At 44.5% G+C, this 22,630-nt stretch overlaps 1 protein-coding gene across 5 annotated transcripts in view; it reads left to right on the forward strand.

Annotated features, from left to right (window-relative positions):
- SPTBN1 (spectrin beta, non-erythrocytic 1) overlaps nt 1-22,630 on the forward strand; it is a 215,097-nt gene that overhangs the window by 88,409 nt on the left and 104,058 nt on the right. Inside the window, exon 1 of one of the 5 annotated variants that reach the window (XM_021924818.2) lies at nt 12,883-14,343. The exons of 3 other annotated variants lie outside the window; for them this stretch is intronic. In XM_021924818.2, coding sequence (XP_021780510.1) covers nt 14,235-14,343 — 109 coding nt within the window. In that variant the 5' untranslated portion in view covers nt 12,883-14,234. Of the gene's footprint in view, nt 1-12,882; nt 14,344-22,630 lie in introns of those variants that run through there. One more of the 5 variants, XM_021924820.2, reaches the window with a different exon arrangement.

Consider the following 22,630-nt stretch of genomic DNA (forward strand, 5'->3'; position numbering starts at 1 on the left):
TGAACAAAGTTTTTGAAAAGGAGTAAACTTTCATTTTTTTTTTATTTTTATTTTTTATTATACTTTTAAGTTCTAGGGTACATGTGCACAACGTGCAGGTTTGTTACATATGTATACACATGCCATGTTGGTTTGCTGCACCCATCAACTCATCATTTACATTAGGTATTTCTCCTAATACTGTCCCTCCACCAGCCCCCCACTCCCCGACAGACCCCAGAGTGTGATGTTCCCCGCTCTGTGTCCAAGTGTTCTCATTGTTCAAGTCCCACCTATGAGTGAGAACATGTGGTGTTTGGTTTTCTGTCCTTGTGATAGTTTGCTTAGAATGATGGTTTCCAGCTTCATCCATGTCCCTGCAAAGGACATGAACTCACCTTTTTTTATGGCTGCATAGTATTCCATGGTGTATATGAGCCACATTTTCTTTATCCAGTCTCTCATTGATGGGCATTTGGGTTGGTTCCAAGTCTTTGTTATTGTGAACAGTGCCACATTAAACATACGTGTTCATGTGTCTTTATAGTAGAATGATTTATACTTTGGGTATATGCCCTGTACCCTGTTGGTGGGAATATAAATTAATTCAACCATTGTGGAAAACAGTGTGGTGATATCTCAAGGATCTAGAACTAGAAATACCGTTTGACCCAGCAATTCCATTACTGGGTATATATGAAAAGGAGTAAACTTGGCCGGGCTTGGTGGCTCACGCCTGTAATCCCAGCACTTTCGGAGGCTGAGGTGGGCAGATCACGATGTCAGAAGATTGAGACCATCCTGGCTAACATGGTGAAACCCCGTCTCTACTAAAAACACAAAAAATTAGCTGGGCGTGGTGGTGGGCACCTGTAGTCCCAGCTACTTGGGAGGCCGAGGCAGGATGGCGTGAACCCAGGAGGTGGAGCTTGCAGTGAGCCAAGATCATGCCACTGCATTCCAGCCTAGGCAACAGAGCGAGACCCCGTCTCAAAAAAAAAAGAAAGAAAGAAAGAAAAGGAGTAAACTTTTATTTAAGGAAGGATGAAGTTAAATAAGCAAAGGTACCCAGAGACCCCACTAAGTGATAGATACTAGCTGAGTGCTTTATTTAATATGCCTACTATTCTATCGCTAACCTACCATTAGAAAAAGCTGGCAGATGGACATTAAAATCTAGCAAAACTATTTTTAGATAACAAAGCTTTTTGATCGCATGTACAAAAATGGATTCAGATGGTGGTGGGTAGGGGGCACTGTCAGTACTGTTACTGCAATCAGGAGCTCTGGGAGTCCACTGGGCTTTTCTAGCTCGACTTTAGAGAACTCCATCCAGCCTCTCTGTCTCAGTGTCCTTATCTGAAAAACAAAGGGGTGAGCTGGATGGATTCTGAGGGCCCTCAGACCTCTAAGATTATGTATATGCTCTTAAGGAGTTAGCACGCTAACGGGCCGTTGTTACCAAGGTAAGTTTTGGCATCTTTTCCTGGTGGTTTCTGTGTACACAGTAAGACACAGAGTATGTATTGGTATAGGGATGATAGCAACCTTTGTCCTTCTCCAGGAAATAATGCCCCGTGACTCTGACTCAAGACCTAGTCTCATGTTAATTTTTGATAATGTTTTATGTTTGATGAGTCAGAAATGCAGGCTCTTGTAGAGTGTTATTAACAAGAACTAGTGTAACTTTGATTATAATCACTACAAATTACAGACCTCTTTCCTGTGTAATGATTTTTGCCGTTTGCCCTTCCATAATCTCTAATAGCCCAACTATTTGGACAGTTTTTTGATCAGTAAGAACCTTGGTCTGTTGCTTCCTAAGCCCTTATTATGAGAAAATTATTTGTAACAGCAAACTATGTATGTACCCACATTGACAGGATATCAGTATTCTTTAGCTGGCTGGGCAAGTCTAAGTGTTTCAGGATAGTTGATGATGGGGGTATCACAAAACCTTCGGAGTAAGAAGAACTTGTCTGGTATCTGTTAAAGTGATCTGTTTACATGTAGGCATTCTCCTGTATATGTGCATACACACACTCCTAAGTTGTATAAATGTGTACCTGCCTGCTTGAATATGATGCGTTCCTGCTATTTCTAAACTACCAATTTATTTCCCCTGTGTTTTGAGGACTCAATCTCAAAGATGCTGACTGAAAAATAAAGTTTTTGAACAATTTCATGAAGGTTGGGTTTGTCGAGATCATGAGGTCTGACTGTAGTGACAACTCTGTGGGAAATGGATAAACTCTGATAAACTCTACTGCACTGCACACAAATGTGAGGCTGGGAGGCAGTAACTAATTAATGAGGCCTTTTGTTGTAAAAATGAGAGTTGGCAGGATTCTGAGTAAATATCTTTTTTCCTAAGGGTGGAAGATAGGACTTGGAGAGATCAATGTGTTGGTTGTCAGCATTTGAGAATGTTTGGTTTGAGCTTCAACGTCATAGCTGGGGATCATGTGGCTTTAGAGCTGCTGTTTCTTCCCCTGCCCAGTGGTGCATTCCTTGTCTTTACTGAAGTATGTTTTTTTTTTTTTTTTTTTTTTGAGACGGAGTCTCACTGTGTCTCCCAGGCTGGAGTGCAGTGGCGCGATCTCGGCTCACTGCAAGCTCCGCCCCCCGGGTTCACGCCATTCTCCCGCCTCAGCCTCCCAAGTAGCTGGGACTACAGGCGCCCGCTACCGCGCCCGGCTAGTTTTTTGTATTTTTAGTAGAGACGGGGTTTCACCATGTTAGCCAGGATAGTCTCGATCTCCTGACCTTGTGATCCACCCGCCTCGGCCTCCCAAAGTGCTGGGATTACAGGCTTGAGCCACCGCGCCCGGCCACTGAAGTATGTTTTTAAAATTCATTTTTAATTGTGGTTAAAAAAAACACACACACACATAACATAAGGTTTACCATGTTAACCATTTTTAAATGTAACTTCAGTAGAGTTAACTATGTTCACATTGTTGTGCAAGCAGATCTCTAGACCCTTTTCATTTTGAAAAACTGAAACTCTACACCCATTAAACAATAACCACGTTTACCTTCCCCCAGCTCCTGGCAACCACCAGTCTACTTTCTCTTTCCATGAGTTTAACTCTAGATACTTCATGTAAGTGGAATTATGAGTATTTGGTTTTTTCCCAACTGGCTTATTTCATTTAACATGATGTCCTCAAGCTTCGTCCATGTTGTAGCATATGACAGAAATTTTCTTCTTTTTAAGTAATATTCTATTTGTATACCACATTGTGTTTATCCATTCATCCACTGACGGACATTAGAGTTGCTTTCACCTCTTGCTATTGTGAATGATACTGCAATGAACATAGGAATGCAAGTGTCTCTTTGAGATCCTGCTTTCAATTCTTTTGGATATATATCCAGAAGGGGGATGGCTGGACCATATGGTAGTTATATTTTTAATTTTTTGCAGAACCTCCATACTATTTCCCACAGCAGCTGCACCATTTACATTCCTACCAACAGCGTACAAGGGTTCCAATTTCTCCACATCCTTTACTGAAGCTTTTAGAATGTTATCAAAATATGGTATAATGGGAAAAAGGCACCAACATGGTCTCAAGTTGTGTTTTTCTTGGTAAATGGTAGTTAAAAGGATAATGGTGATTAAGGTGTTGGTAATAAAAATAGTAATGAAAAGAGGTGAGTGGAGAGAGAGTTACAGGTGAGCTTGGCAGGTATTAGAAAAGAGCTTAGTCTTTCTCTTCTTTCTCTTCACTCTTCACCTGTCATTAAAATTCTAGTTGTGATGAATAAATCCATTTGTCAGGTATTTTTTTAAAATGCCTCCTGAGTAGGCTGTTCCCTTAGGACACCATAAGAATAATAAAGGAAAGGTCAATGTATAAAACTGAGAAAAAGGATTTTTAAACAACAAAATTTGCTGAGGCCAGCTTTGTGTATGGTTCTACACTGGGCTGGAAGGATGAGATGGAAGCTGTGCTTGTACCATATCCTGGGCTGTCATTCTCTCTGAGCTGGTGCAAGTTGGACATCAGAGAACATAGAAAGATATCACTCATCTAGCACTCAGGACAGGCCTTTTGGCTCCACCTTTGTGTTGGATGCTGAAAGGCAGTGAGTTTTCCCTGATTCCAAACCCTGGGCCCACTTCATTGACTGGCATGAGAAATGCATGCTATTTCCTTTGTCCTCAGCTTTCTCTACCTTCAGATTTGCTCTAGAAATGGCAGCAGGAATTCAGAAGGCCTGCTTTCTAATCACCAGCATGCCAGTAGCTTGCTTTGTAACTCTGGGCACACGGCTCTGTGCCTCATTTCTCATTTTTCTTACTATAATGAGATAGTTGGCTTAGATAGAGGAAGTTTTAAAAGGAACTTCTGACACTTGTTAGGACTTTTAGCTATCATCTTCTAACTGTGAAGGATTAAGGTATGGATGAGGGGGTGTTACCTAAGCTCTGTGATTTACCATATGGTGCTATCTCCCTCACAGAGTTTCATCAGTGTTCAGGTTTCAGAAATGGCTAAGTCATTTTGAACTGTTCCTTAAAGAACTGGGCTGGGGGTATGGGGTGAGGGTTCTGTAAGACTTGTATTTGGCCAGGCGCGGCAGCGCACGCCTGTAATCCCAGCACTTTGGGAGGCTGAGAAGGGTGGATCACTTGAGGTCAGAAGCCTGGCCAACATGGTGAAACACTGTCTGTAATAAAAATACAAAAATTAGCCGGGCATGGTGGCATGTTCCTGTAATCCCAGCTACTCGGAAAGCTGAAGCAGGAGAATCGTTTAAACCCTGGAGGCAGAGGCTGCGGTGAGCCAAGATCATGCCGTTGCACTCTAGCCCAGGCAATAAGTGTGAAACTGTCTCAAAAAAAGAAAAAAAAAAAAGACTTGTATCTGTCCTAAAACAGCGTATAATATTTTCCAAGAGCATTATGTCCTCCATGCTGCAGCATATGACAGGATTTCTTTGCTTTTAAGTAAGATTCTGTTGTATGTATATACCAGTTTTTAGAGATTTTCTATTTCTGATCCTTTGGTTTTAGGGGAAACGTTGGAAAAGCCAAGTGACGGCTCATGGTCACATAGCCAGTCAGTGTTAAAAGCTGAGAATGGAGTGTGCTCTTCACTTCTCTTGAGTCTATGTCTGGTGCACTTTCCATTATTTTAATTAAGCAGATAAGACTGGTACATAAGAAGAGATAAGCAATGCTCTCATAGAGTGTATGATATGTACTGGATGAGGGAGGCTGACATTGCTGGTGTAGTGTTTCTAGGAAGGAGCCATCATCCCAGCTGAGTAATCTGGGAAGCCTTCCTAGAGGAGGGAAGGCTTTGAGCTGGGCTTCAAGGATGAGTGGACTTGGGACGAAGAGGTGAGGGGAGTGCCAAGAGCAGAGGCATGGAAAGCCCAAGACAGGTGGGGCACTGATCAGTTTGGTTGGAGCAGAGGGGACAGTTAGGAGGAAGAGATGGGGACAGACATTTATTGAGCATCTGTCTTGTGTCAGGCACAGTATCTGGTCTTTGCCTGTGCCATCTCAGTAGCCTGAGCATAGGAATGCCATCCTGGTCATGCACTTGTTTGAGGACATCACTTTCTCCCTGGTTTAAAATGGGGAGATAAAGAAAAGAGGGAAGGGTGTTTTATGGTGTCTGTAAAGGTCTCAGAGGTAGCTATAGTATTTAATTATTTTACAGTAAGTCTGGAGCGTGCCTCCTACTTACTAGGCAGCTGGCGGGCCTTGGCGCTCCTAAGTGACTGGGTTGTCCATGAATTATTCAGGGCTTGTGCCCAGCAATGGCTGCCTAGCAAAGTCTTATGCAGGGAGGCTGTGCTATCTCAGTGAGAGATCAGCAGAAGCTCAGGTGCTAAGGAGGAAGAAATGACTGCACCCTTAAAATATTTCACATTTTAACACGCCAGGGCTGCACACGTTGTTCCATATCCCTGCAACTGGGTAATCGGGACCTGTTTTTCAAAGAGCAAGAAACACACCTCACACCCCCAGTTACACTACCTACACTCTCATGTTAGAATGGCACACGTCAGCAGGGATTTGGTTAGAAGCAACATTAAAATTGCACAGGTAAGATGGAATAGGAACAGAGTGTTTGTGTGGAAGAAATCCTGCTCTGCTCTGATATTTTCTCAGCCAAGTAGAGAAATGTAGTTGTTGCTTAATTTAGAATGGTACTTACTGTAACTATCAATAGCTGGTACTGTCACTAACCTGTTATTTGTTACGTATTACACCCTTGTGTTTGTGTATGTGTGTGTCCTAGTGTGTCTGATTTCCTCAGCTAGGTTAAAAGTCCCTGCAGAGACGAAATCACTTCTCACCATGTCATGAGTCCCTCCAATAGCCTGTGCCCATGGTTGGGGCTGACAACGTATCGGATGAGTTGACTTTGGTTCTCTGTAGAGGAGGAGTATGTCTTGATGATGAGATTTGCATGCCCCCCACCTTTCTCTTTTCTCCTTCCCTCTCCAGGTGCCTGTCTTACCTGCCCTCTTCACATTTTCTCTTCACAGCTCCTGGAAAAGGTAATATGGGTGTGAATATACTTGAGGGCAGGGCCCAGAGTCCTGTTTTCACAAAGAATAGATTTGTCTTTATTCCTTACCCATTTCTTTCCCATGAGCTCTGCTACCCAGGGAACAGTATCTTCTCACTGCCCCATATCACTGTCGTAAAACTCTGGCTTGATGGCTGTGAACACCTGTGTGTGTGTCAACTGTTTCCTTCGATGTTGGAGGTGAAAAGCAGAACGAAGAACTCTGGGCTAGAGCAGGCCTGGCCCCAACTGCATTCCTTAGATGTTATTTTCCTTTAAACCACTCTACCTGCAGCAGAGGAGCCCAGCCCTGGCTCTGGCTACTGTTACATTCACAGGCATAGCAACACCTGTTTGCCAAAGCCGGGGCCTCTGGACCAGGGCATTCTTTTGTCTGTGCAGGGAAGCTTTGCATGTGTAGATAACAGACACGATAAGAATGCAGAAAGGTTTGGCTGGGGTAGAAGATTCAATAAACTACATTCCTTCCCTAGGACCTTGGGTGCTTGTTTCCAGTGTAACTTGCCGTTTTTCTCCTGCTCAGCAGTGATCTCAGGTGTTTTGTATTCAGGTCTGATATGACCAGTTAGGCAAGAAACGGAAAGGATATAAATGGAAACCAGCTTTGCCCTGGTATTTCAGATTCGGCTGCATACTTAGATGTTTTATGGGTGTGGGGGGAAATAGGGGACAGGTGTAAAGAGAGGGATAAAGAACCATCCATATCCTTCACGGAACAGAGATAGTAATTGCTATGGATAGAAAAATACCTTTCGTCCTCTCTCTAATTTTTTTTCTAGTTATTTTGAGTCCTGAAGTTTCAAATCTTGATAGTCCCACCTCAAATAAACATTGGCTTTTCTAAAATATAGGACTTCTGTAACTTGTTTCATAGTAAGTATTGTGTTCTGGTTATCTCTGAAGTGTCACTGCTATAAAATGTGATTCTGAGTATGCCTTTCCCAGTGCATGATGGCCTGAGTTAAAGAGAAGGGAATGGAGTGTGTCAGTATATCCCAGAGGGAGGACTGGTCCTGCCACTGAGAAACGCCCCTCTCCAAAAATCCAGAGGGGTGGTTCCCAGCCTTGGTCTTGTGTTCCCAGCCTAAGGTCTGTGATTCCACATGAAACCTGCAACATTGTGCGGCTGATAGCTTCCTTGGTGAAGTAAGAGATGGCCAAAAGTGGGACAGAATTAATTTTTGAAATTTATCCTACAAGGAGTTTAAAGCCTAGCAATCGTAGCCATGAGGACGGTACTATAATAGTATCTTTGTAGACATTTATCTCCCTTAATTTATAAAACAGCTCTATGAGGTTGGTCCCATTATTGGCATCCCAACTTTTCAGGCATAGAGAACCAAGATTAAAATGTGGCAGAGCCAGCTTCGTAGGTCCCAGGTCTGCTTTTTTTTTTTTGGAGACGGAGTTTCGCTCTGTCACCCAGGCTGGAGTGCAGTGGCGCGATCTCGGCTCAGTGCAACTTCAGCCTCCCTGGTTCAAGCGATTCTCCTGCCTCAGCCTCCTAAGTAGCTGGAATTACAGGCACACGCCACCACACCCAGCTAATTTTTGTATTTTCAGTAGAGACTGGGTTTCACCATGTTGGTCAGGATGGTCTCCAACTCCTGACCTCGTGATCTGCCTGCCTTGTCCTCCCAAAGTGCTGGGATTACAGGCGTGAGCCACCATGCCCGGCCCCAGGTCTGCTTTTAACTACCTTTTCTCCTGTAGCTTCACATGTCCAAGCCCTGATTCAGATGTTCACATGGGCGGTACTCTAAGTTGAGAAGTGGTCTCACCCATGGTTTTCTAAGAATGGTGTGAGTTGTGAGGGAAGGGGAAGTGCTCCTGACTGCTTCCAGCTGCCCAGGCCATGGGCCTTGAGTGGGAGGTGCCATTAGGGAAAAAGGAGACGTTCTAAAGAGGTGGCAGGCAGGTAGCAATGGCATAGAAATACCATTGTCAAATATGCTATGCCAGTAGGGCTTTTGAAAATTGTTCTTTTGCGGGGAAAAGGAGATTTCATATAATTTCTTCTGTCTTTTGTTTTTTGCTGGATTTCATAGTGGTATGCTTGGTTAGTTGGTTGAGTTTTCTGGTAAGTGGGGAAATTTCCATTGAAACAGGGCTAGGTTTTTAAGAGGCAGGTTTTAGGGAGAAAAGAAGGTGGCAACTAGTAGTCAGGGAGTGGGAGGCTTTTTGGGCATTAGTGGAAAGAAAAGAATGATCTCAGTTAAGGATTCAAGAGTGGGAGAGGTGGGCAAGAGGTTCCTAGGAAGGGAGTGGGTGGGCCAGAGAGGTACGACAGAAAGAGAATTAGAGAGATGAGACAGAAACGTAATATAAACCAGTGCCTAGTGCAGCATAAATGCAGTGGCATGGTTTGGAGCCGCTTTTCTATCTGGCCATGCTAATGGAAGAGGATTATTTTAGCATTGTGTTGGTTTCCTATAAAGAAATGCTTAGGAGTAATTAACTGGCTGTGGTCACCCAATCCCAAGGGACTTGACACCAATGAAGAATGAAAGACAGTTGTGGAGATGGCAGTAGAAAGCGGCAGAGAATTTGGCAAAACACATCCTGTGTGAAACTTTGTTGTTTTCTGTCCCTCCCTGTTCCCATCACTTCTTTCCCAGCTCTTGGATTGGTTTTTCAAATCCCAAGGTTGAATGTGAACAAATCCCATCACATTTTGACATTTTGGACATCCTCTCCCAGACATACTGAGTCTTTGATAGTGTCTGGATGTTCAGGAAATGAACATCTAAAGTTTCACCCACTCGAGCTTGCTGTAATGCAGGAAAAGCATCCATCTTTCCCCTCAAGACTGTGTAAAGCCTCTTAGAACAAACAGAGGCTTAATCTTACCTTGCCACATGCTAAGTCATACAGAATCTTAGTGTACAGGTCCACCAAGTATGAGAAGAGGAACAAAACCAAACAAGACCTAATAAAGCCCACTCAGAACCACAGAACCCTGCAAGCAGCAAGCTCTGTGTGAACTAGCAGAGCATGTGCCTAATCCTGACTCAAAACTAAATGTTGTAGAGGTTCGTGTAGAGGCCTGCTTAGGTTTAAGGTTAATCGTGATACCACTTATTATGTGATTTTTCAGAAAAGCTTAGGAACCCATAGTAAGCTGGATATACTCTGAGCATATAGGAGAAACAGCAGAGGTGGGGAGATGGGGAGCACGCTGACTTGGTGGATCTGGGGTCCATGTGTTGGCTGTGCCACTCAGCAGCTGGGGCCCTGGGCAAGACACTGTATTTCTGTGAACCTCAACCTTGGCTGCAAACTGGAGACCACACCTGCCTCACAGGGTTAGTCACTTGAGAAAATGTATATGGAAGCATTCTGTAAGCTACCAAGTATGATGGTTCTGGTTAATATGGCCTTTCAGTTTATGTGGAGATTGATGATAACTGGGACTGCAGTTAGAACTGGGACCTAAAGGTGAACCCAAATCACTAATACATTTAATACTAAAAATTCCAGAAGGAATTTTTTGTGACCATAGATTCCACACTGTTTTGTTTGTGGACAAAGATTGAGAGGCCCAGGGAACATGAGAAACATGCTCAAGATTACATAGCTCCTTGGCACTCAGAAATTAGGGTAAGCCTGAGTCCCTGACTCTGGACTTGAGTCAGACCACAGCACTTGATTTGTTCCATCCATACCTTTGAGCCATTTTCCCACTGACCTTTTCCAACCTGTGCCAACTTAGGGCTGAAACCTGTGCACAGAGGACATGCTCAGTTCGGCCCTGCCTTGGAACATCTTCCCCTGAGTCTGATAACCCTCATTCACTAGTCTCATCTTCATAGCTTCTTCCTCTTCCTCCTCCTCTCTCCTCATTTTCTAACTCCCTGTAACCTAGCCTTTGCTTTTATTAACCCAATTGACCGACTAATTGGCACACTGAATGCCTTTTAGTTTGTTTGTTTTGCAGCACTCAAGACCATATACCCTCTTTCCTCTTTGAGTCTCTCTCCTTAGATTTTCATTCTGTAACTCCCTGGCATCTCCACTGGTTTTTCTTCTTCCTCCCAGACCCAAGCCTCCCCCAGGGCTCCGTGCTTAGCCCCTTGCCTCTTACCTCCTTTCCTAGATTTAACCCCACAACTATCTCAGCTCCCACCTCTGCACTCAGGACTGTATCTTCAGTTTTGAGCTCTAGTTCCACATCCCTGACTGCTCCAGACATGTCACCCAGTGGTACTGCAGGTAACTCAGATTCCACCTGTCTAGAAGGAAATGTGCAATTGTCCCCTGCACCCCTCTAGCCAGCTCTGAAACCCCGAGAGTCTTCTTTGTCCCTTTCCTTTGATCCTCCCACATACAGTTAGTTACCAAAGTCCTTTGGATTAACTTTTACGTCAGCCCATTCTTTTTCATTTGATTGCTCCTTTGACCTGGACTATTGCACTAACCACCCCGTTGACCTTGCTGCCTTCATTTCCTCTCCTTTCTGCCTATTCTTACATACCACTTCCAGATTAATCATCTCTAGAGTTCAGCCCACACCCTCTACTCCCTTGGCTCAAAAGTCTCCAGTGGCTCTAGACCAATCTTAGTTCTAACTTGCTTTTCGGGGCTTTCCTCCCAGCCTGACGGTTCCTTATCCTCCAGCCAAACTGCAGCACTTGCTGGTGCTGTTTCCTGGGCGTCCATGCTTTTACTGTGCTGCTTGAGAGGAGGCTTCTCCCTTGTTCCAGCCTGTTGATGTGTTTCAAGGTCTGATCAAAATGCCAGTCCCTCCTAGAGTTCTTCCCACCTGCCTTCCTCCAGAAGGCAGATGTGTCCTTCTTGTCCTCTGAATTCTTACAACTGCCCTCCCCTGGCCCTTACTGTATTCTTTTGGTACTTTACTGTTTGCACATTTGTCCCATTTCCTTTGGCTAGCAACACTCCTGGTCATTTTTGAATCCTCTAAAACACCTGGCAGTGTGCCTTGCATACATTAAATATTGTAAATACAGAGCAGTAAACACTGAAGAAATAAAGAATGAATACCTCTGGCCTTCCTTTACCTCCTCCCCACTGCTGAACTGGAGGTGGTCAGATGGGCCATCAGGGATCTGTCCTATTCTTCCCTGGTCCCAACACACCAAATGGATTTCCATTTCTTACCTCTGATCCCTATGGGGTTATTAAATGTGGGGTTATTAAACCCTTCCCCAGTGTCCAAACCTTTCTAATACTTGCATGTGTTCACTCTGCCTGGTTCATTCAGTGTTGACTTTGCAGGATTGAGTGTGGCTACACTCGTCCCAGCTCCACTGCCATCATATTATGTGCAACCTGGTTAATTAAAAAGTATTTCATGTACTACCCCATACTAGAGGAAGCTGAAAGGGAGATAATGAGTGGTGACTCCCTTTCTTCATTAAGTGGCCCAAAGATTAAAAATAAAACGTTATAATTTGGCAAAGCACTTTGTAATCTCATTTTCAGGGCCAAAGCTGGACACTTAAGAGACTTACCATTTCACCAGTATACTTAGTTGTGAAGAAGGGCTTGTTAAAAAGATCTTCATTGAGACGGTTCCCAATTTAACTTCTTTTGTAGTCTTGATGTGGGGGGGGGGGTGTGTGTGTGTATGTGGGTGGGGGATGCAAGGAGGGGTGCATTTTTAAGAATATACTCTTTAATTTTGAAAGTATGATAATTTTTAGAACATTTCCACATCATCTCCTCAGTGACCCTGTGGAGGTGGGCATTAATTATTACTCAGTCTGACAGCTGAGGTTTAGAAAGAATCCAGGGTTTCTTGTAAGGTCACAGGGTAATGAAGAGGCTTGGCCAGGACTAGAAACTTAGGTCTTGGGAATCCTAGTCAAGTGCTTTTTCCAAGACCAAATGTTTTGTAATGCCCTGCCTAGCCTCCCATCAGCATTGTGAATTGGCAGCACTTAGGGGCTTTAAAATATGTTCTACATCTTAGATGATAAGAAATGTTGTCTTCTCCTCCAGGTTGGGCCTGGCTTTCAAAAGCCAAAGGCTGACATGTGGAAGTATTAAAAACCTAGTTATGTGGCTGGAAAGAGTTGGGGGTTGTTCAGTATTGAACAGTTAGGAAGGCTCTGGGTTTGTTTTAACTCTAAGCCTGGACAGGATGCAGTTACATCAATTACAAGTGCCCTGGGGACTGAGGTGAACCTGGGGTGGGGGCCCACCTCTTTACTGCAGATTGGAATCCCTGAGGAATGAAATTACCTTCTTCAGTGAGTATTGCTGCAGGGCTCCAAACTGGAAATGCCAAAAGTGTAATTTGTTGTGTGCCTGTTTAGGTAGTGAGGAAAAAGCGGGGACAGGAGGGTGGAGAGAGGGGGGAGAACTAGAGTCAAATGATTTTCCAAGAATACATTTTGATTCTCTTTTCTATGTAGAAGATTTCATTTTTGGTTGAGATTGGTGGGAGAAGAAGCTGGGAAGGAGAGATTTAAATTTTTGGAGGACCACAAATTTAGAGGCCTTGTTTTACAAATCAGAGTAGGAATTTGAGGGTAGTTTCGGTTCCCTCATCTCCCCACCGGATCATAAACAACTCCAGGTCAGGGATCTCGGCCGTGTTTACCTGTGTACCTTTTTCCCACAATGCCTTGCAAATCGGTGTTCCCATAAATCTTCCTTGCGTCGAATTCCTATCATAGGCCCGTGTTATTCCAGGAAACCACCGCCTTAATATCCCCTGATGGCCGCGTAAGTCAGTCGAGATTCTTCACTGAGCCCGAACTTACACCTCCCCTGTCTGTGGCCCTGCACTGCGCCCTGAGAGTGACTTTGTCTGACTTCTTCCCGGTGGCGCGCCGGACCACCGCCGCCGCGTGGTTGGCGCCAGCGCACTGGGGCCGTCGCCCGCGCCCAGGTGCGGGCCGCGTTACCTCCGCAGACGCTGGAGAGTGAATGAACCGCGCGGGCCTGGGACCCTCGGGGCTCCTCACTCTCCCGGCCGTCCGGCGGGCACGCTCGCCTTTTCAAGTGATAGTAATCGGAGACTTTTCCGTTACATGAGGCTCAACAAAAGATTGTAATTCCAGCAGCTGTGTGTGGGAAGGCACCACCAAGGCTCGGACCGGCGGCGAGTCCAGGGCCCGGCCCGGAGTCGGCGGCTGCCGGGCGGCTGGGGCGACCACGGCCCGTGCAGGACCGGCAGGGGGCCCCGGGTCGGCCAGGCTCCCCCGCCCCCCTCCTCGTGGTACAGCCTGCGTTTCTCCTACAATGCTGTTATGCTAATCAGGTGACATCACCGCCGAGCACACGGCGAGTGGCTCCTGATAAAATTACAAACCGGCGGCCGCCGCGGGCAGCCGGGAGGAGGTGTGCGCGCTGCGCCCGCGAGCTCCCGGGCTCGGCAACCGTGGCATGCTTAGGATTGGCCATATTTAAGAATTCTTTAGTAGAACCTGCGCCTCCTCTCTGCTTCTTCCTCCTTCTCAGTAATTTATTTCGAGCTTCCAGGCAAGGGCCACGGAAGGAGGGAAAGCACCAAGAAATTAGATGCCTGTGTGGTAACTCCTCGCCGGGCTAAGGTGGACTCTTCTGCAGCGAACTTCCTATCAGATCACCCTGCTGGACTTGCAGACCGGAATGGGGTTCGCCTAAGGATCCCAGCGCTGCGGAGGCTGCTGCGTGTTGGATGGGAGTGGGAGGGGTCTGGAGCGGGATTTCCAGGGCGCAGTCCGCCGGGGCGTTACGCTGGGCATAATGGAATTGCAGAGGACGTCTAGCATCTCCGGGCCACTGTCGCCGGCGTACACGGGGCAGGTGCCTTACAACTACAACCAGCTGGAAGGCAGATTCAAGCAGCTGCAAGGTAAGCCCCCTCCCAAAGGCCGGGCCTGTCCTGGGGCCTTGCCAACGGGGGTTCTTGGAGGCTCTATTTGTGCCATATGGTACGTGACCCTAATGAAGACGGGCGGCTTCACAGCTCGGCCCCAGACCCTGTGGTTGGCTGCGGGTACCCCATTCACGACTTAGGGAAGGCAGTTGCTCATACTTCTCTCCAGAAGAGCCACCATTTGGAGTCCCTCTCTCTCCAGCACCCTTTCGGCTTTCTAGGTTGTCAAATATCTGCTGCACACACGTTTTCTTTACTTTTAGCTAACTTTACATCCTAGTAGATCAGTACTTACAGACTTATTAGTATGCAGGCATTTGATTCCGGGTCGCCACTGGCTCCCAGCCTCTTACCTCTGGGAAGCTTTAAAGGTGTAAAGTGCACTGCTCAGACCCAGTCCTGTAGAACAATAGCAGAGGGGAGGAGGGAGTGGTCTTTTTGTTCCTAAGCCTTCGGTAAATTAGTTTTTTATTCAGAAGCTTAATTTTAATTTTTCTGATGTGTTGGGAAGACGCTTCCCATTTAGTGGGCTTTGTAATTTCTAATGAAAGCCAGTTATTGTCATTTCAGTGCTATGGGTTGGATTAGTTGGATCAATTACAGGTTTCTTGGAGTCTGTTTCAGGCTTAAATAATTGAATGAGTCCAATATTTTACTGAACATATTTTTAGGGAGAGCAGGAGCCTGCGTGTGCACCAGTGTGCTGTTTGTTTTCCCTGCGGCCCCTGCAGCCCTCAGCTGTCCCTGCCCAGCCAGCAGGCCCTGGCCAGCAGTGTCTCAGAGCTTGTACGTGAAAAAAGGTTGCTAACTGAAAGCAGAACTCCTTCCGTTTGGAAGCCCTTGGAGTCAGTAGTAGGCTGGGAATGGCTCTCGCGCTGTAAAAAAGTAGTATTCGAGGACTGTGTGTTTCTTATTTTAACTCTTCTCAGTGCTGCAAATGTGGTTCCTGTGAGGAGGAAGGAAGGAAGCCGCTCAGCCCTAGAATGTTTTCATTGGGAAGAGGGGGGAGGATATATTTCATTCATTGGTTTATTTGTCTTGTGAAATAGTTGACAGTAATGACACTTTTCTGGAAAACAAGAGGCAGAACAGGACGTGATTTTAAACATTTGCTGGGCTGTGCCGCATTCCTCTGGCAGTTAGCTCAGAGGAAGCTCTCTTCGCTCTGGGGAACGGCTCTGTGTCTCTTCGGTTCATTCCTCTTGAACTCTTCGGCAGTCAAATTTGCTTTTTTCAAAACTTAAGCTGGGGGCGCTTGCAAGTAGTGAATAGAGAAGTTGGGATGGGGGGGCGTTCATTATCTAGGTCTGTGTGAGGGGCCTCTGGGTTTTCGGGTCGGAGAATTCACTGCGTGCTCCTCCTCTTCCCCTGGCCCGGACTCCCTGCTTCATTGTGTCATCCCGCCTCGGGGGAAAGCACCCACCCGGATCGTCAGCCGAAAACCAGCACCACTCCCCCGCCAGCCCACGCCTGGTAGTCTCAGAAAAAATGCAAAACTAGGAGAAGATAGAAGAAGGTATGAGGGAGGAGCGCACCCCTAGGCCCACCCATAACAAAAGGCTGTTATTCTGAAAGGGCTGAGGAAGGTTGTAAAACTGCTCGCGGGAGAAGGGTGGAGCCTACACACAGGAAATCTTAACTGTCCTCTCTGGACCACGTAAAGTTTAAATTTAAAAAAATCGCCATGTGCCCCTGATATTTTATCTCATACGCTTTTTCTCAAGGAAATCCCTTTGAAAGGGGTAAACTTCGTGTTTTGTGTGGTAGCTTTAAAATTAATTTTTTTTAGTGTGACCCTTGTCTCCTAATTTAGCTCCAGTAACTTTCTTATTTTTAAATATTGTGGTTTAGGAGTTGCACAAGTTTAGTGTTGGTATTTCTGTAACAGAAAACCACCCATGCTGAGGAATTGAGAAAGGGTGAATTAACTTTCAAGTATGGTGGACCTCAGGAGAATTACACATTTGTCAGCATCCTTCAGAACAAATGGACCGATTGCATTTTAAACAACCCTAGGAGAATTTTGATAAAACACACACGCACACACACACACACAAAACCTTTCTTTAATTCCCATTCCTGGTTTTGTATTTTGTTTGGTATTTGTAGTTCAGATTATCACATATTTTTGATAACATATAATTTCTATCCGCTGATTTAATTTTGTACATTCCTGCAAGGGTGCCCTTTTTACTCTTCTCGGTATAATCTTTCCTAGCACATAATCTCTAAATATTGGCAAAATGCTCCTCTGAAACTGTATTGGGTTTTTTGTTTTTGTTTTAAGAGACAGTGTCTCCCTCTGTTGCCCAGGCTAGAGTGCAGTGGCAGAATCACGACTCACCGCAGCCTTGAAGTCCTGGCTCAAGCTGTCCTCCCGCCTCAGCCTCCCAAGTAGCTGGGACTATACCATTTCTGGCTAATTTTTAAATTTTTTGTAGAGACAGAGTCTCATCATGTTGCTCAGGCTGGGTTGAACTCCTGGCCTCAAATGATCCTCCCGCCTTCACTTCCCAAATTGTTGGGATTACAGGTGTGAGCTACCTTGCCAGTCCTGTATTGAGTTTTCAATGCCTCTGATATGAATTTATTTATGTATTGTCTGTGCCTGATAGTGCTATGATTTTTCTGGAGTTGTTTCTGCATTTTGGCTGGTTTCAAGTTACTTTCCACACTGGGTCCTAAAAATTTCAGGAGGTGTACCACAGAATGAGATTTGGAGTTCTCGCTAAGGAGAATATGATATTAAAATGAGTCTGGTCTATTTAGGTAAAATAGTTTGTAGAGATTTATAGTTTATAAATTTATAGGGATATAAATGTATAGTTTAAAATAAATATATAGTTATATATTTATATGTAAATATAAATAGTTACATATAGTTTAAAATAAAAAGGATGGTCATAAATTTATAGTTTATAGAGATTTATAGTTTGTAGAGATTTATGGGTCAGTAAATAAGTGTGTTAAAAAAAAAAAAAAAAACCTCATTGAGATACGAGAGCGATGGCTTTATCACACGAAGGCTCCTGGCATAAGAAGACAAGCCCTTCAGCCTCTCATGGCTTTAGCATTCACCACCAACACACACACACCCCCCCTTCCTCTTTCTCTTTTTCAGATTTTCACCTGCAAAATTAAGTTATCACATTCCTCAGAATCAGTTCATGTATTGTATGAAGTTGTATTTTTTTCTCTATTAAAGAGGAATGTTGAAATACAACAAAACCCAACCTCCCATATTTAGAGAACTGTGTAATAACAGAGGTGCAGGTTCATGATAACCATCTCTCCACTTGACATCAGGCAGCTTAACTCCTCATGAGAGAACACTCATCATGCAACTTTCCCCCTCAGAAACAGTTGCTTGTGCCCATTGTGTAAATGAAATTCTAGACTCTAGCTTGGCCTTCAAAGATTCTCCCTAAAATGACTCCACTCCACTTCTTACTCTAACATATTCCAATCAAACCTAGTAGGCAGGCCTACAGCTCTTTATAAAACCCATCCCTGGGTTTCACGCTTATCTTCTACGTTTTGCCTCAAATGCCCTACTCTTCCATTTCATCAATAGAAATGCTTACCTTATTTTTTTTTTTTTTTTTTTTTTTTGAGACGGAGTCTTGCTCTGTCACCCAGGCTGGAGTGCAGTGGCCGGATCTCAGCTCACTGCAAGCTCCGCCTCCCGGGTTCACGCCATTCTCCTGCCACAGCCTCCCGAGTAGCTGGGACTACAGGCGCCCGCCACCTCGCCCGGCTAGTTTTTTTTGTATTTTTTTAGTAGAGACGGGGTTTCACCGTGTTAGCCAGGATGGTCTCGATCTCCTGACCTCGTGATCCGCCCGTCTCGGCCTCCCAAAGTGCTGGGATTACAGGCTTGAGCCACCGCGCCCGGCCTATTTTTTTTATTTTTATTTTTATTTTTTTGTAGACACAGGGTTTCACCATGTTGCCCAAACTGGTCTTGAACTCATGAGCTAAAGTGATTGGTCTGCCCCGGCCTCCCAAAATGCTGGGATCACAGGTGTGAGCCACTGCACCTGGCCTAGAAATGCTTACTTTTTTTTTTTTTTTTTTTTGGAGACGGAGTCTCGCTCTTTCGCCCAGGCTGGAGTGCAGTGGCACGATCTCGGCTCAGTGCAAGCTCTGCCTCCCAGGTTCACACCATTCTCCTGCCTCAGCCTCCCGAGTAGCTGGAACCACAGGCACCCGCCACCACGCCCGGCTAATTTTTTGTATTTGTAGTAGAGACGGGGTTTCACCGTGTTAGCTAGGATGGTCTCGATCTTCTGACCTCGTGATCTGCCCGTCTTGGCCTCGCAAAGCGCTGGGATTACAGGCATGAGCCACCGCGCCCGGCCGAAATGCTTACCATTTTTGAAGACTATACCTGCATTCCAATCATTCCATAAAGTTTCTTCTTTCTTGTTACGGTTAGTGGGGAAAAAAGATTTTGTTGAGTGCTTACCATGTACCAGTAAGAGCTTTCTATATGATATTTTGTCTGGTCTTTATAACATACCTGTGAAGTTTTAGAGGTGAGAAGATAGAGGCAAATAACTTGTCCAAGGTCATAGACATTGTTGAGTTTAGGCTGCACACTGTTGTTCTGTAACTTTCTCCTTTCAGACTTCTAGATGTTCATATTCATATATATTTTTTTCTTTTAAATGAAAGAGTGACAATATGAAATGTCCACCCTAACCTGGTTCCCTCTCCTGCCTACCTGCCCCCTGGAGGACTGATTCTGTTGGCTCTGGCTGTGAGGTTGTAATGAAGACAAGATCTAGTTTAAAAAGCATCAAAATGAACTTTTTCTGCCTGCTTTGCAGCCAGACCCTGACATTCAGCATCTAATCTTTCTGGAGAAGGTGCATTCTCTTAACTATTCTGGCTCAATGCGTTTGCACCAGGAGAGGTATGAAGGGCTCTGTCTTCCTTGGGACATAGAGATTCAAGAATTTCAGGCCGTGAAATGCATTACTGCCAAGTTTATTACATATTGAGAGTTGTCTTGTTGAATTTCTTAATTTTTTAAATTTCTTAACTCTTAGAAAAAGTAAAGTGCTGATTTTGTACCTCTGAATCATGAAGAAAATTTATTCTTAAGTTTTTAGTAAATCCAGTTTGTTATGCTACCTAAATGTTTGTCTTACTTTCTTAAACCGAGAGAAAGAAGATTGCTGGATTTACAACCATTTGTCATGAAGAAAATTTGCTTTTAAGTTCTTAAATTCAAAGTAATATCCTTCGAGTATTTCCCATTGTGACACTGAAAAGAATTAGTGACATATGGTTATTTGTGGGGAGGGGGAATAAGAGGAGACCGGATTTATATAAGAATATTTTGGGGTCTGATGAAAGCATAAAAGATTGGCTTTTTGGTCTGGATACCTGCCAATACTGTAGTTTTTATAAACCCGGACAACTTGGTTGGATGTCCTCCCCCAAAAGAAATAAAAATTCCTTTTACCAGTTTACCAGACTGTCAGCTCAAAATTTAAGTTTCCTATAGTTTTGTGAATTACAATCCCTTTTGAATGGTGTAGTAATAATTGTTAATGACTCTAGCACTTAACTTTGATATAGATCATCTTGCTTAATTAAATGAGATTATTCACAGTACATAGTATGGAATCTAGTACTTAGTAAATTCTAAATAAATGTGTTTACTTGTAATAATAATCCTGCGAGGGTAGATATTCTTTTTTTTTGTTGTTTTTTTTTGTTTTTGAGATGGATTCTCACTCTGTTGCCCAGACTGGAGTGCAGTGGCGTGATCTCGACTCACTGCAACCTCCGCCTCCCGGGTTCAAGCGATTCTCCTGCCTCAGCCTCCTGAGTAGCTGGGATTACAGGCGCCTGCTACCACGCCCAGCTAATTTTTGTATTTTTAGTAGAGATGGGGTTTTGCTATATTGGCCAGGCTGGTCTCGAACTCCTGACCTTGTGATCTACCCGCCTTGGACTCCCAAAGTGCTGGGATTATAGGCGTGAGCCACCACGCCCGGCAAGAGTAGCTATTCTCGTACTTTTGTAGATAAAGAAATAGATCATTGGATTATTATCCATCTGCATGAGGCTAGCTTTCCAGAATTCAGGTTTTCTGACTCCAAATTTGATGCTCTTACCATAGTACCACAAAGTGTGGGTTAGTGTGGATGATGGCACCCAGATGACATGAATACATACTGCTGGCATGGAACACTAATGTGTTAAGGGAGCTGCGCAGATTTCTGGACATGGGCTGCTCTCAGTTTTTGTTGCATTAGGAATATTGACAGTCAAGGGAATACCAATTTTTCTTAAATCTTTTAAGAACATTAAAAATATTATTGGAGGCTAGTTATATAGAAAAGGAGGGTGATAGATAACTCCTTTTGAGGAAAAGATAGCACTTTTCTTAGGAGAGTGAGCCTAAAATCTCCCTGGCTGCTGAGAAAGCTTTCTGGATGATGGTTCCATGTCATCACCTCTCCTCACTCCTCATTCTTGGAAAAAGGGATCTGTGCACAGCCTCACTGCTGCTTCCTCTGCTTTAGTCTCTTTTCATGGCTTCCTAAAGTGTCCCCATGCAGTTGTCCCAGTCTTCCCACAGCTGGGCCCTGAGAAGAGTGCTCCATGCAAAAATGTCTGGGATTCATCTTTGCTGGGATTTGACTCTAGTCCCAGCTCCAGCTCCTGCCACACCTCTACCCACAGAAGTGGTTCCTTAAACCTGCCCTGCGTTTTCGCACCCTTGACACCCTACCCTGTTGGTTTCTTCTGCTGGGAATCATTTCATGTGTCAGGATCATTCTTTGGAGGTTCAGTTTAGATGCCACTTATTCTAGGCATTCCAGGAGGGAGGGGAGGTCAGCATCCCTGCTTGGACTCCCTTTTAAGATTTGAAGTTTCAGCGCTTGATCATTCACCTGTGATTTTCCAATACTGCCTTTTGTTACAGTTCCTGTCTGTCTTTTTGTTTTCCGTATATTTCATGAAGTCTGGGAGCCTAAAGACCAAAGTCTGAATAGTCTGTCGTACACATAGAAGCCACTAAATATTTGCTAAAGAGCAAAATTAATGAAGTCAGTGTTATAGACTCCCTTGTTGCTGTGGTTCCCAAATTAAGATTCTCAAAATGAAGTCCCCATATCAGCTTCAGCATCATCTGGGAATTTGCTGGAAATTTAAAACCTCAAATCTCCACTTCTCCCCTACTGAATAAGAAATTCTGGGGTGAGGCCTACAAATAAATATTTCCGGCTACTCTGCCAGGTGGTTCTGGTGCATACTAAAATTTGAGAAATATTCCCTTATTGGATCATTTGTACAATCTTTGCAAAATTTTGTGGGGGTTGGAGGAGCAGACTCCTTAAGTTGCTCCCAAACAGGAGCAGGTATTATACCTGATTTCTTATAGAAGAATGAAGAATTGGGGGAAAATATGTTTTTCAGAACAAAATTGTGTAACACTGGGAAAAACATGAGCTAGTCAGGAATGGACTCTGTGCTGCTTAAATTACAGAAGCCATTGAACATCTGTCTCAGTCACCTCTTCTACCTCAGATGACCCTCACATGGGGTCAGTTACCTGCCTCAGTTCTCCCACAGAGTTGGCTCAACAGCCACTATAGAAAGAGATGTAAGTTTAGAAAAAACAGAGATAAACATAATAGTGTGTGTAGGCTCTAAGGATAGTTCAGTAAGGCATCAAGTTTAGTTTTACTTATATTCTTAATAAATAATCTGTTGAATTTAACCTTAAAAAACAAAAATCCCAGCAACTTGGCATCTGTAAGGAGAGGGGGGCAGATCGATATCTAGGCTGCTTTCCTTATTTGAATAACTGCCAGGTCTACTTCAAAAGACTGTGTTGACCTTGGCCTCCCAAAGTGCTGGGATTACAGGCATAAGCACCTGGCTCCTGTAAGCACTTTTTCCAAATTTTTAATATTCTTTGCTGCATTGACCTAAAAGTTTGACAGGCCAAGCATGGTGGCTCATGCCTATAATCCCAGCCTTTGGGAGGCTGAGGCAGGTGGAACAACTGAGGTCAGGAGTTCGAGACCAGCCTAGCCAACATGGTGAAACCGTGTCTCTACTAAAAATACAAAAATTAGCTGGGCATGGTGGTACACGCCTGTAGTCCCAGCTACTCGGGAGCCTGAGGCAGGAGAATTGCTTGAACCTGGGAGGCAGAGGTTGCAGTGAGCCAAGATTGCGCCAGTGAACCCCAGCCTGGGCGTCAGAGCGAGACTCCGTCTCAAAAAAAAAAAAA

Source organism: Papio anubis, chromosome 14, assembly GCF_008728515.1.
Source record: "Papio anubis isolate 15944 chromosome 14, Panubis1.0, whole genome shotgun sequence".
Taxonomy (NCBI): domain Eukaryota; kingdom Metazoa; phylum Chordata; class Mammalia; order Primates; family Cercopithecidae; genus Papio; species Papio anubis.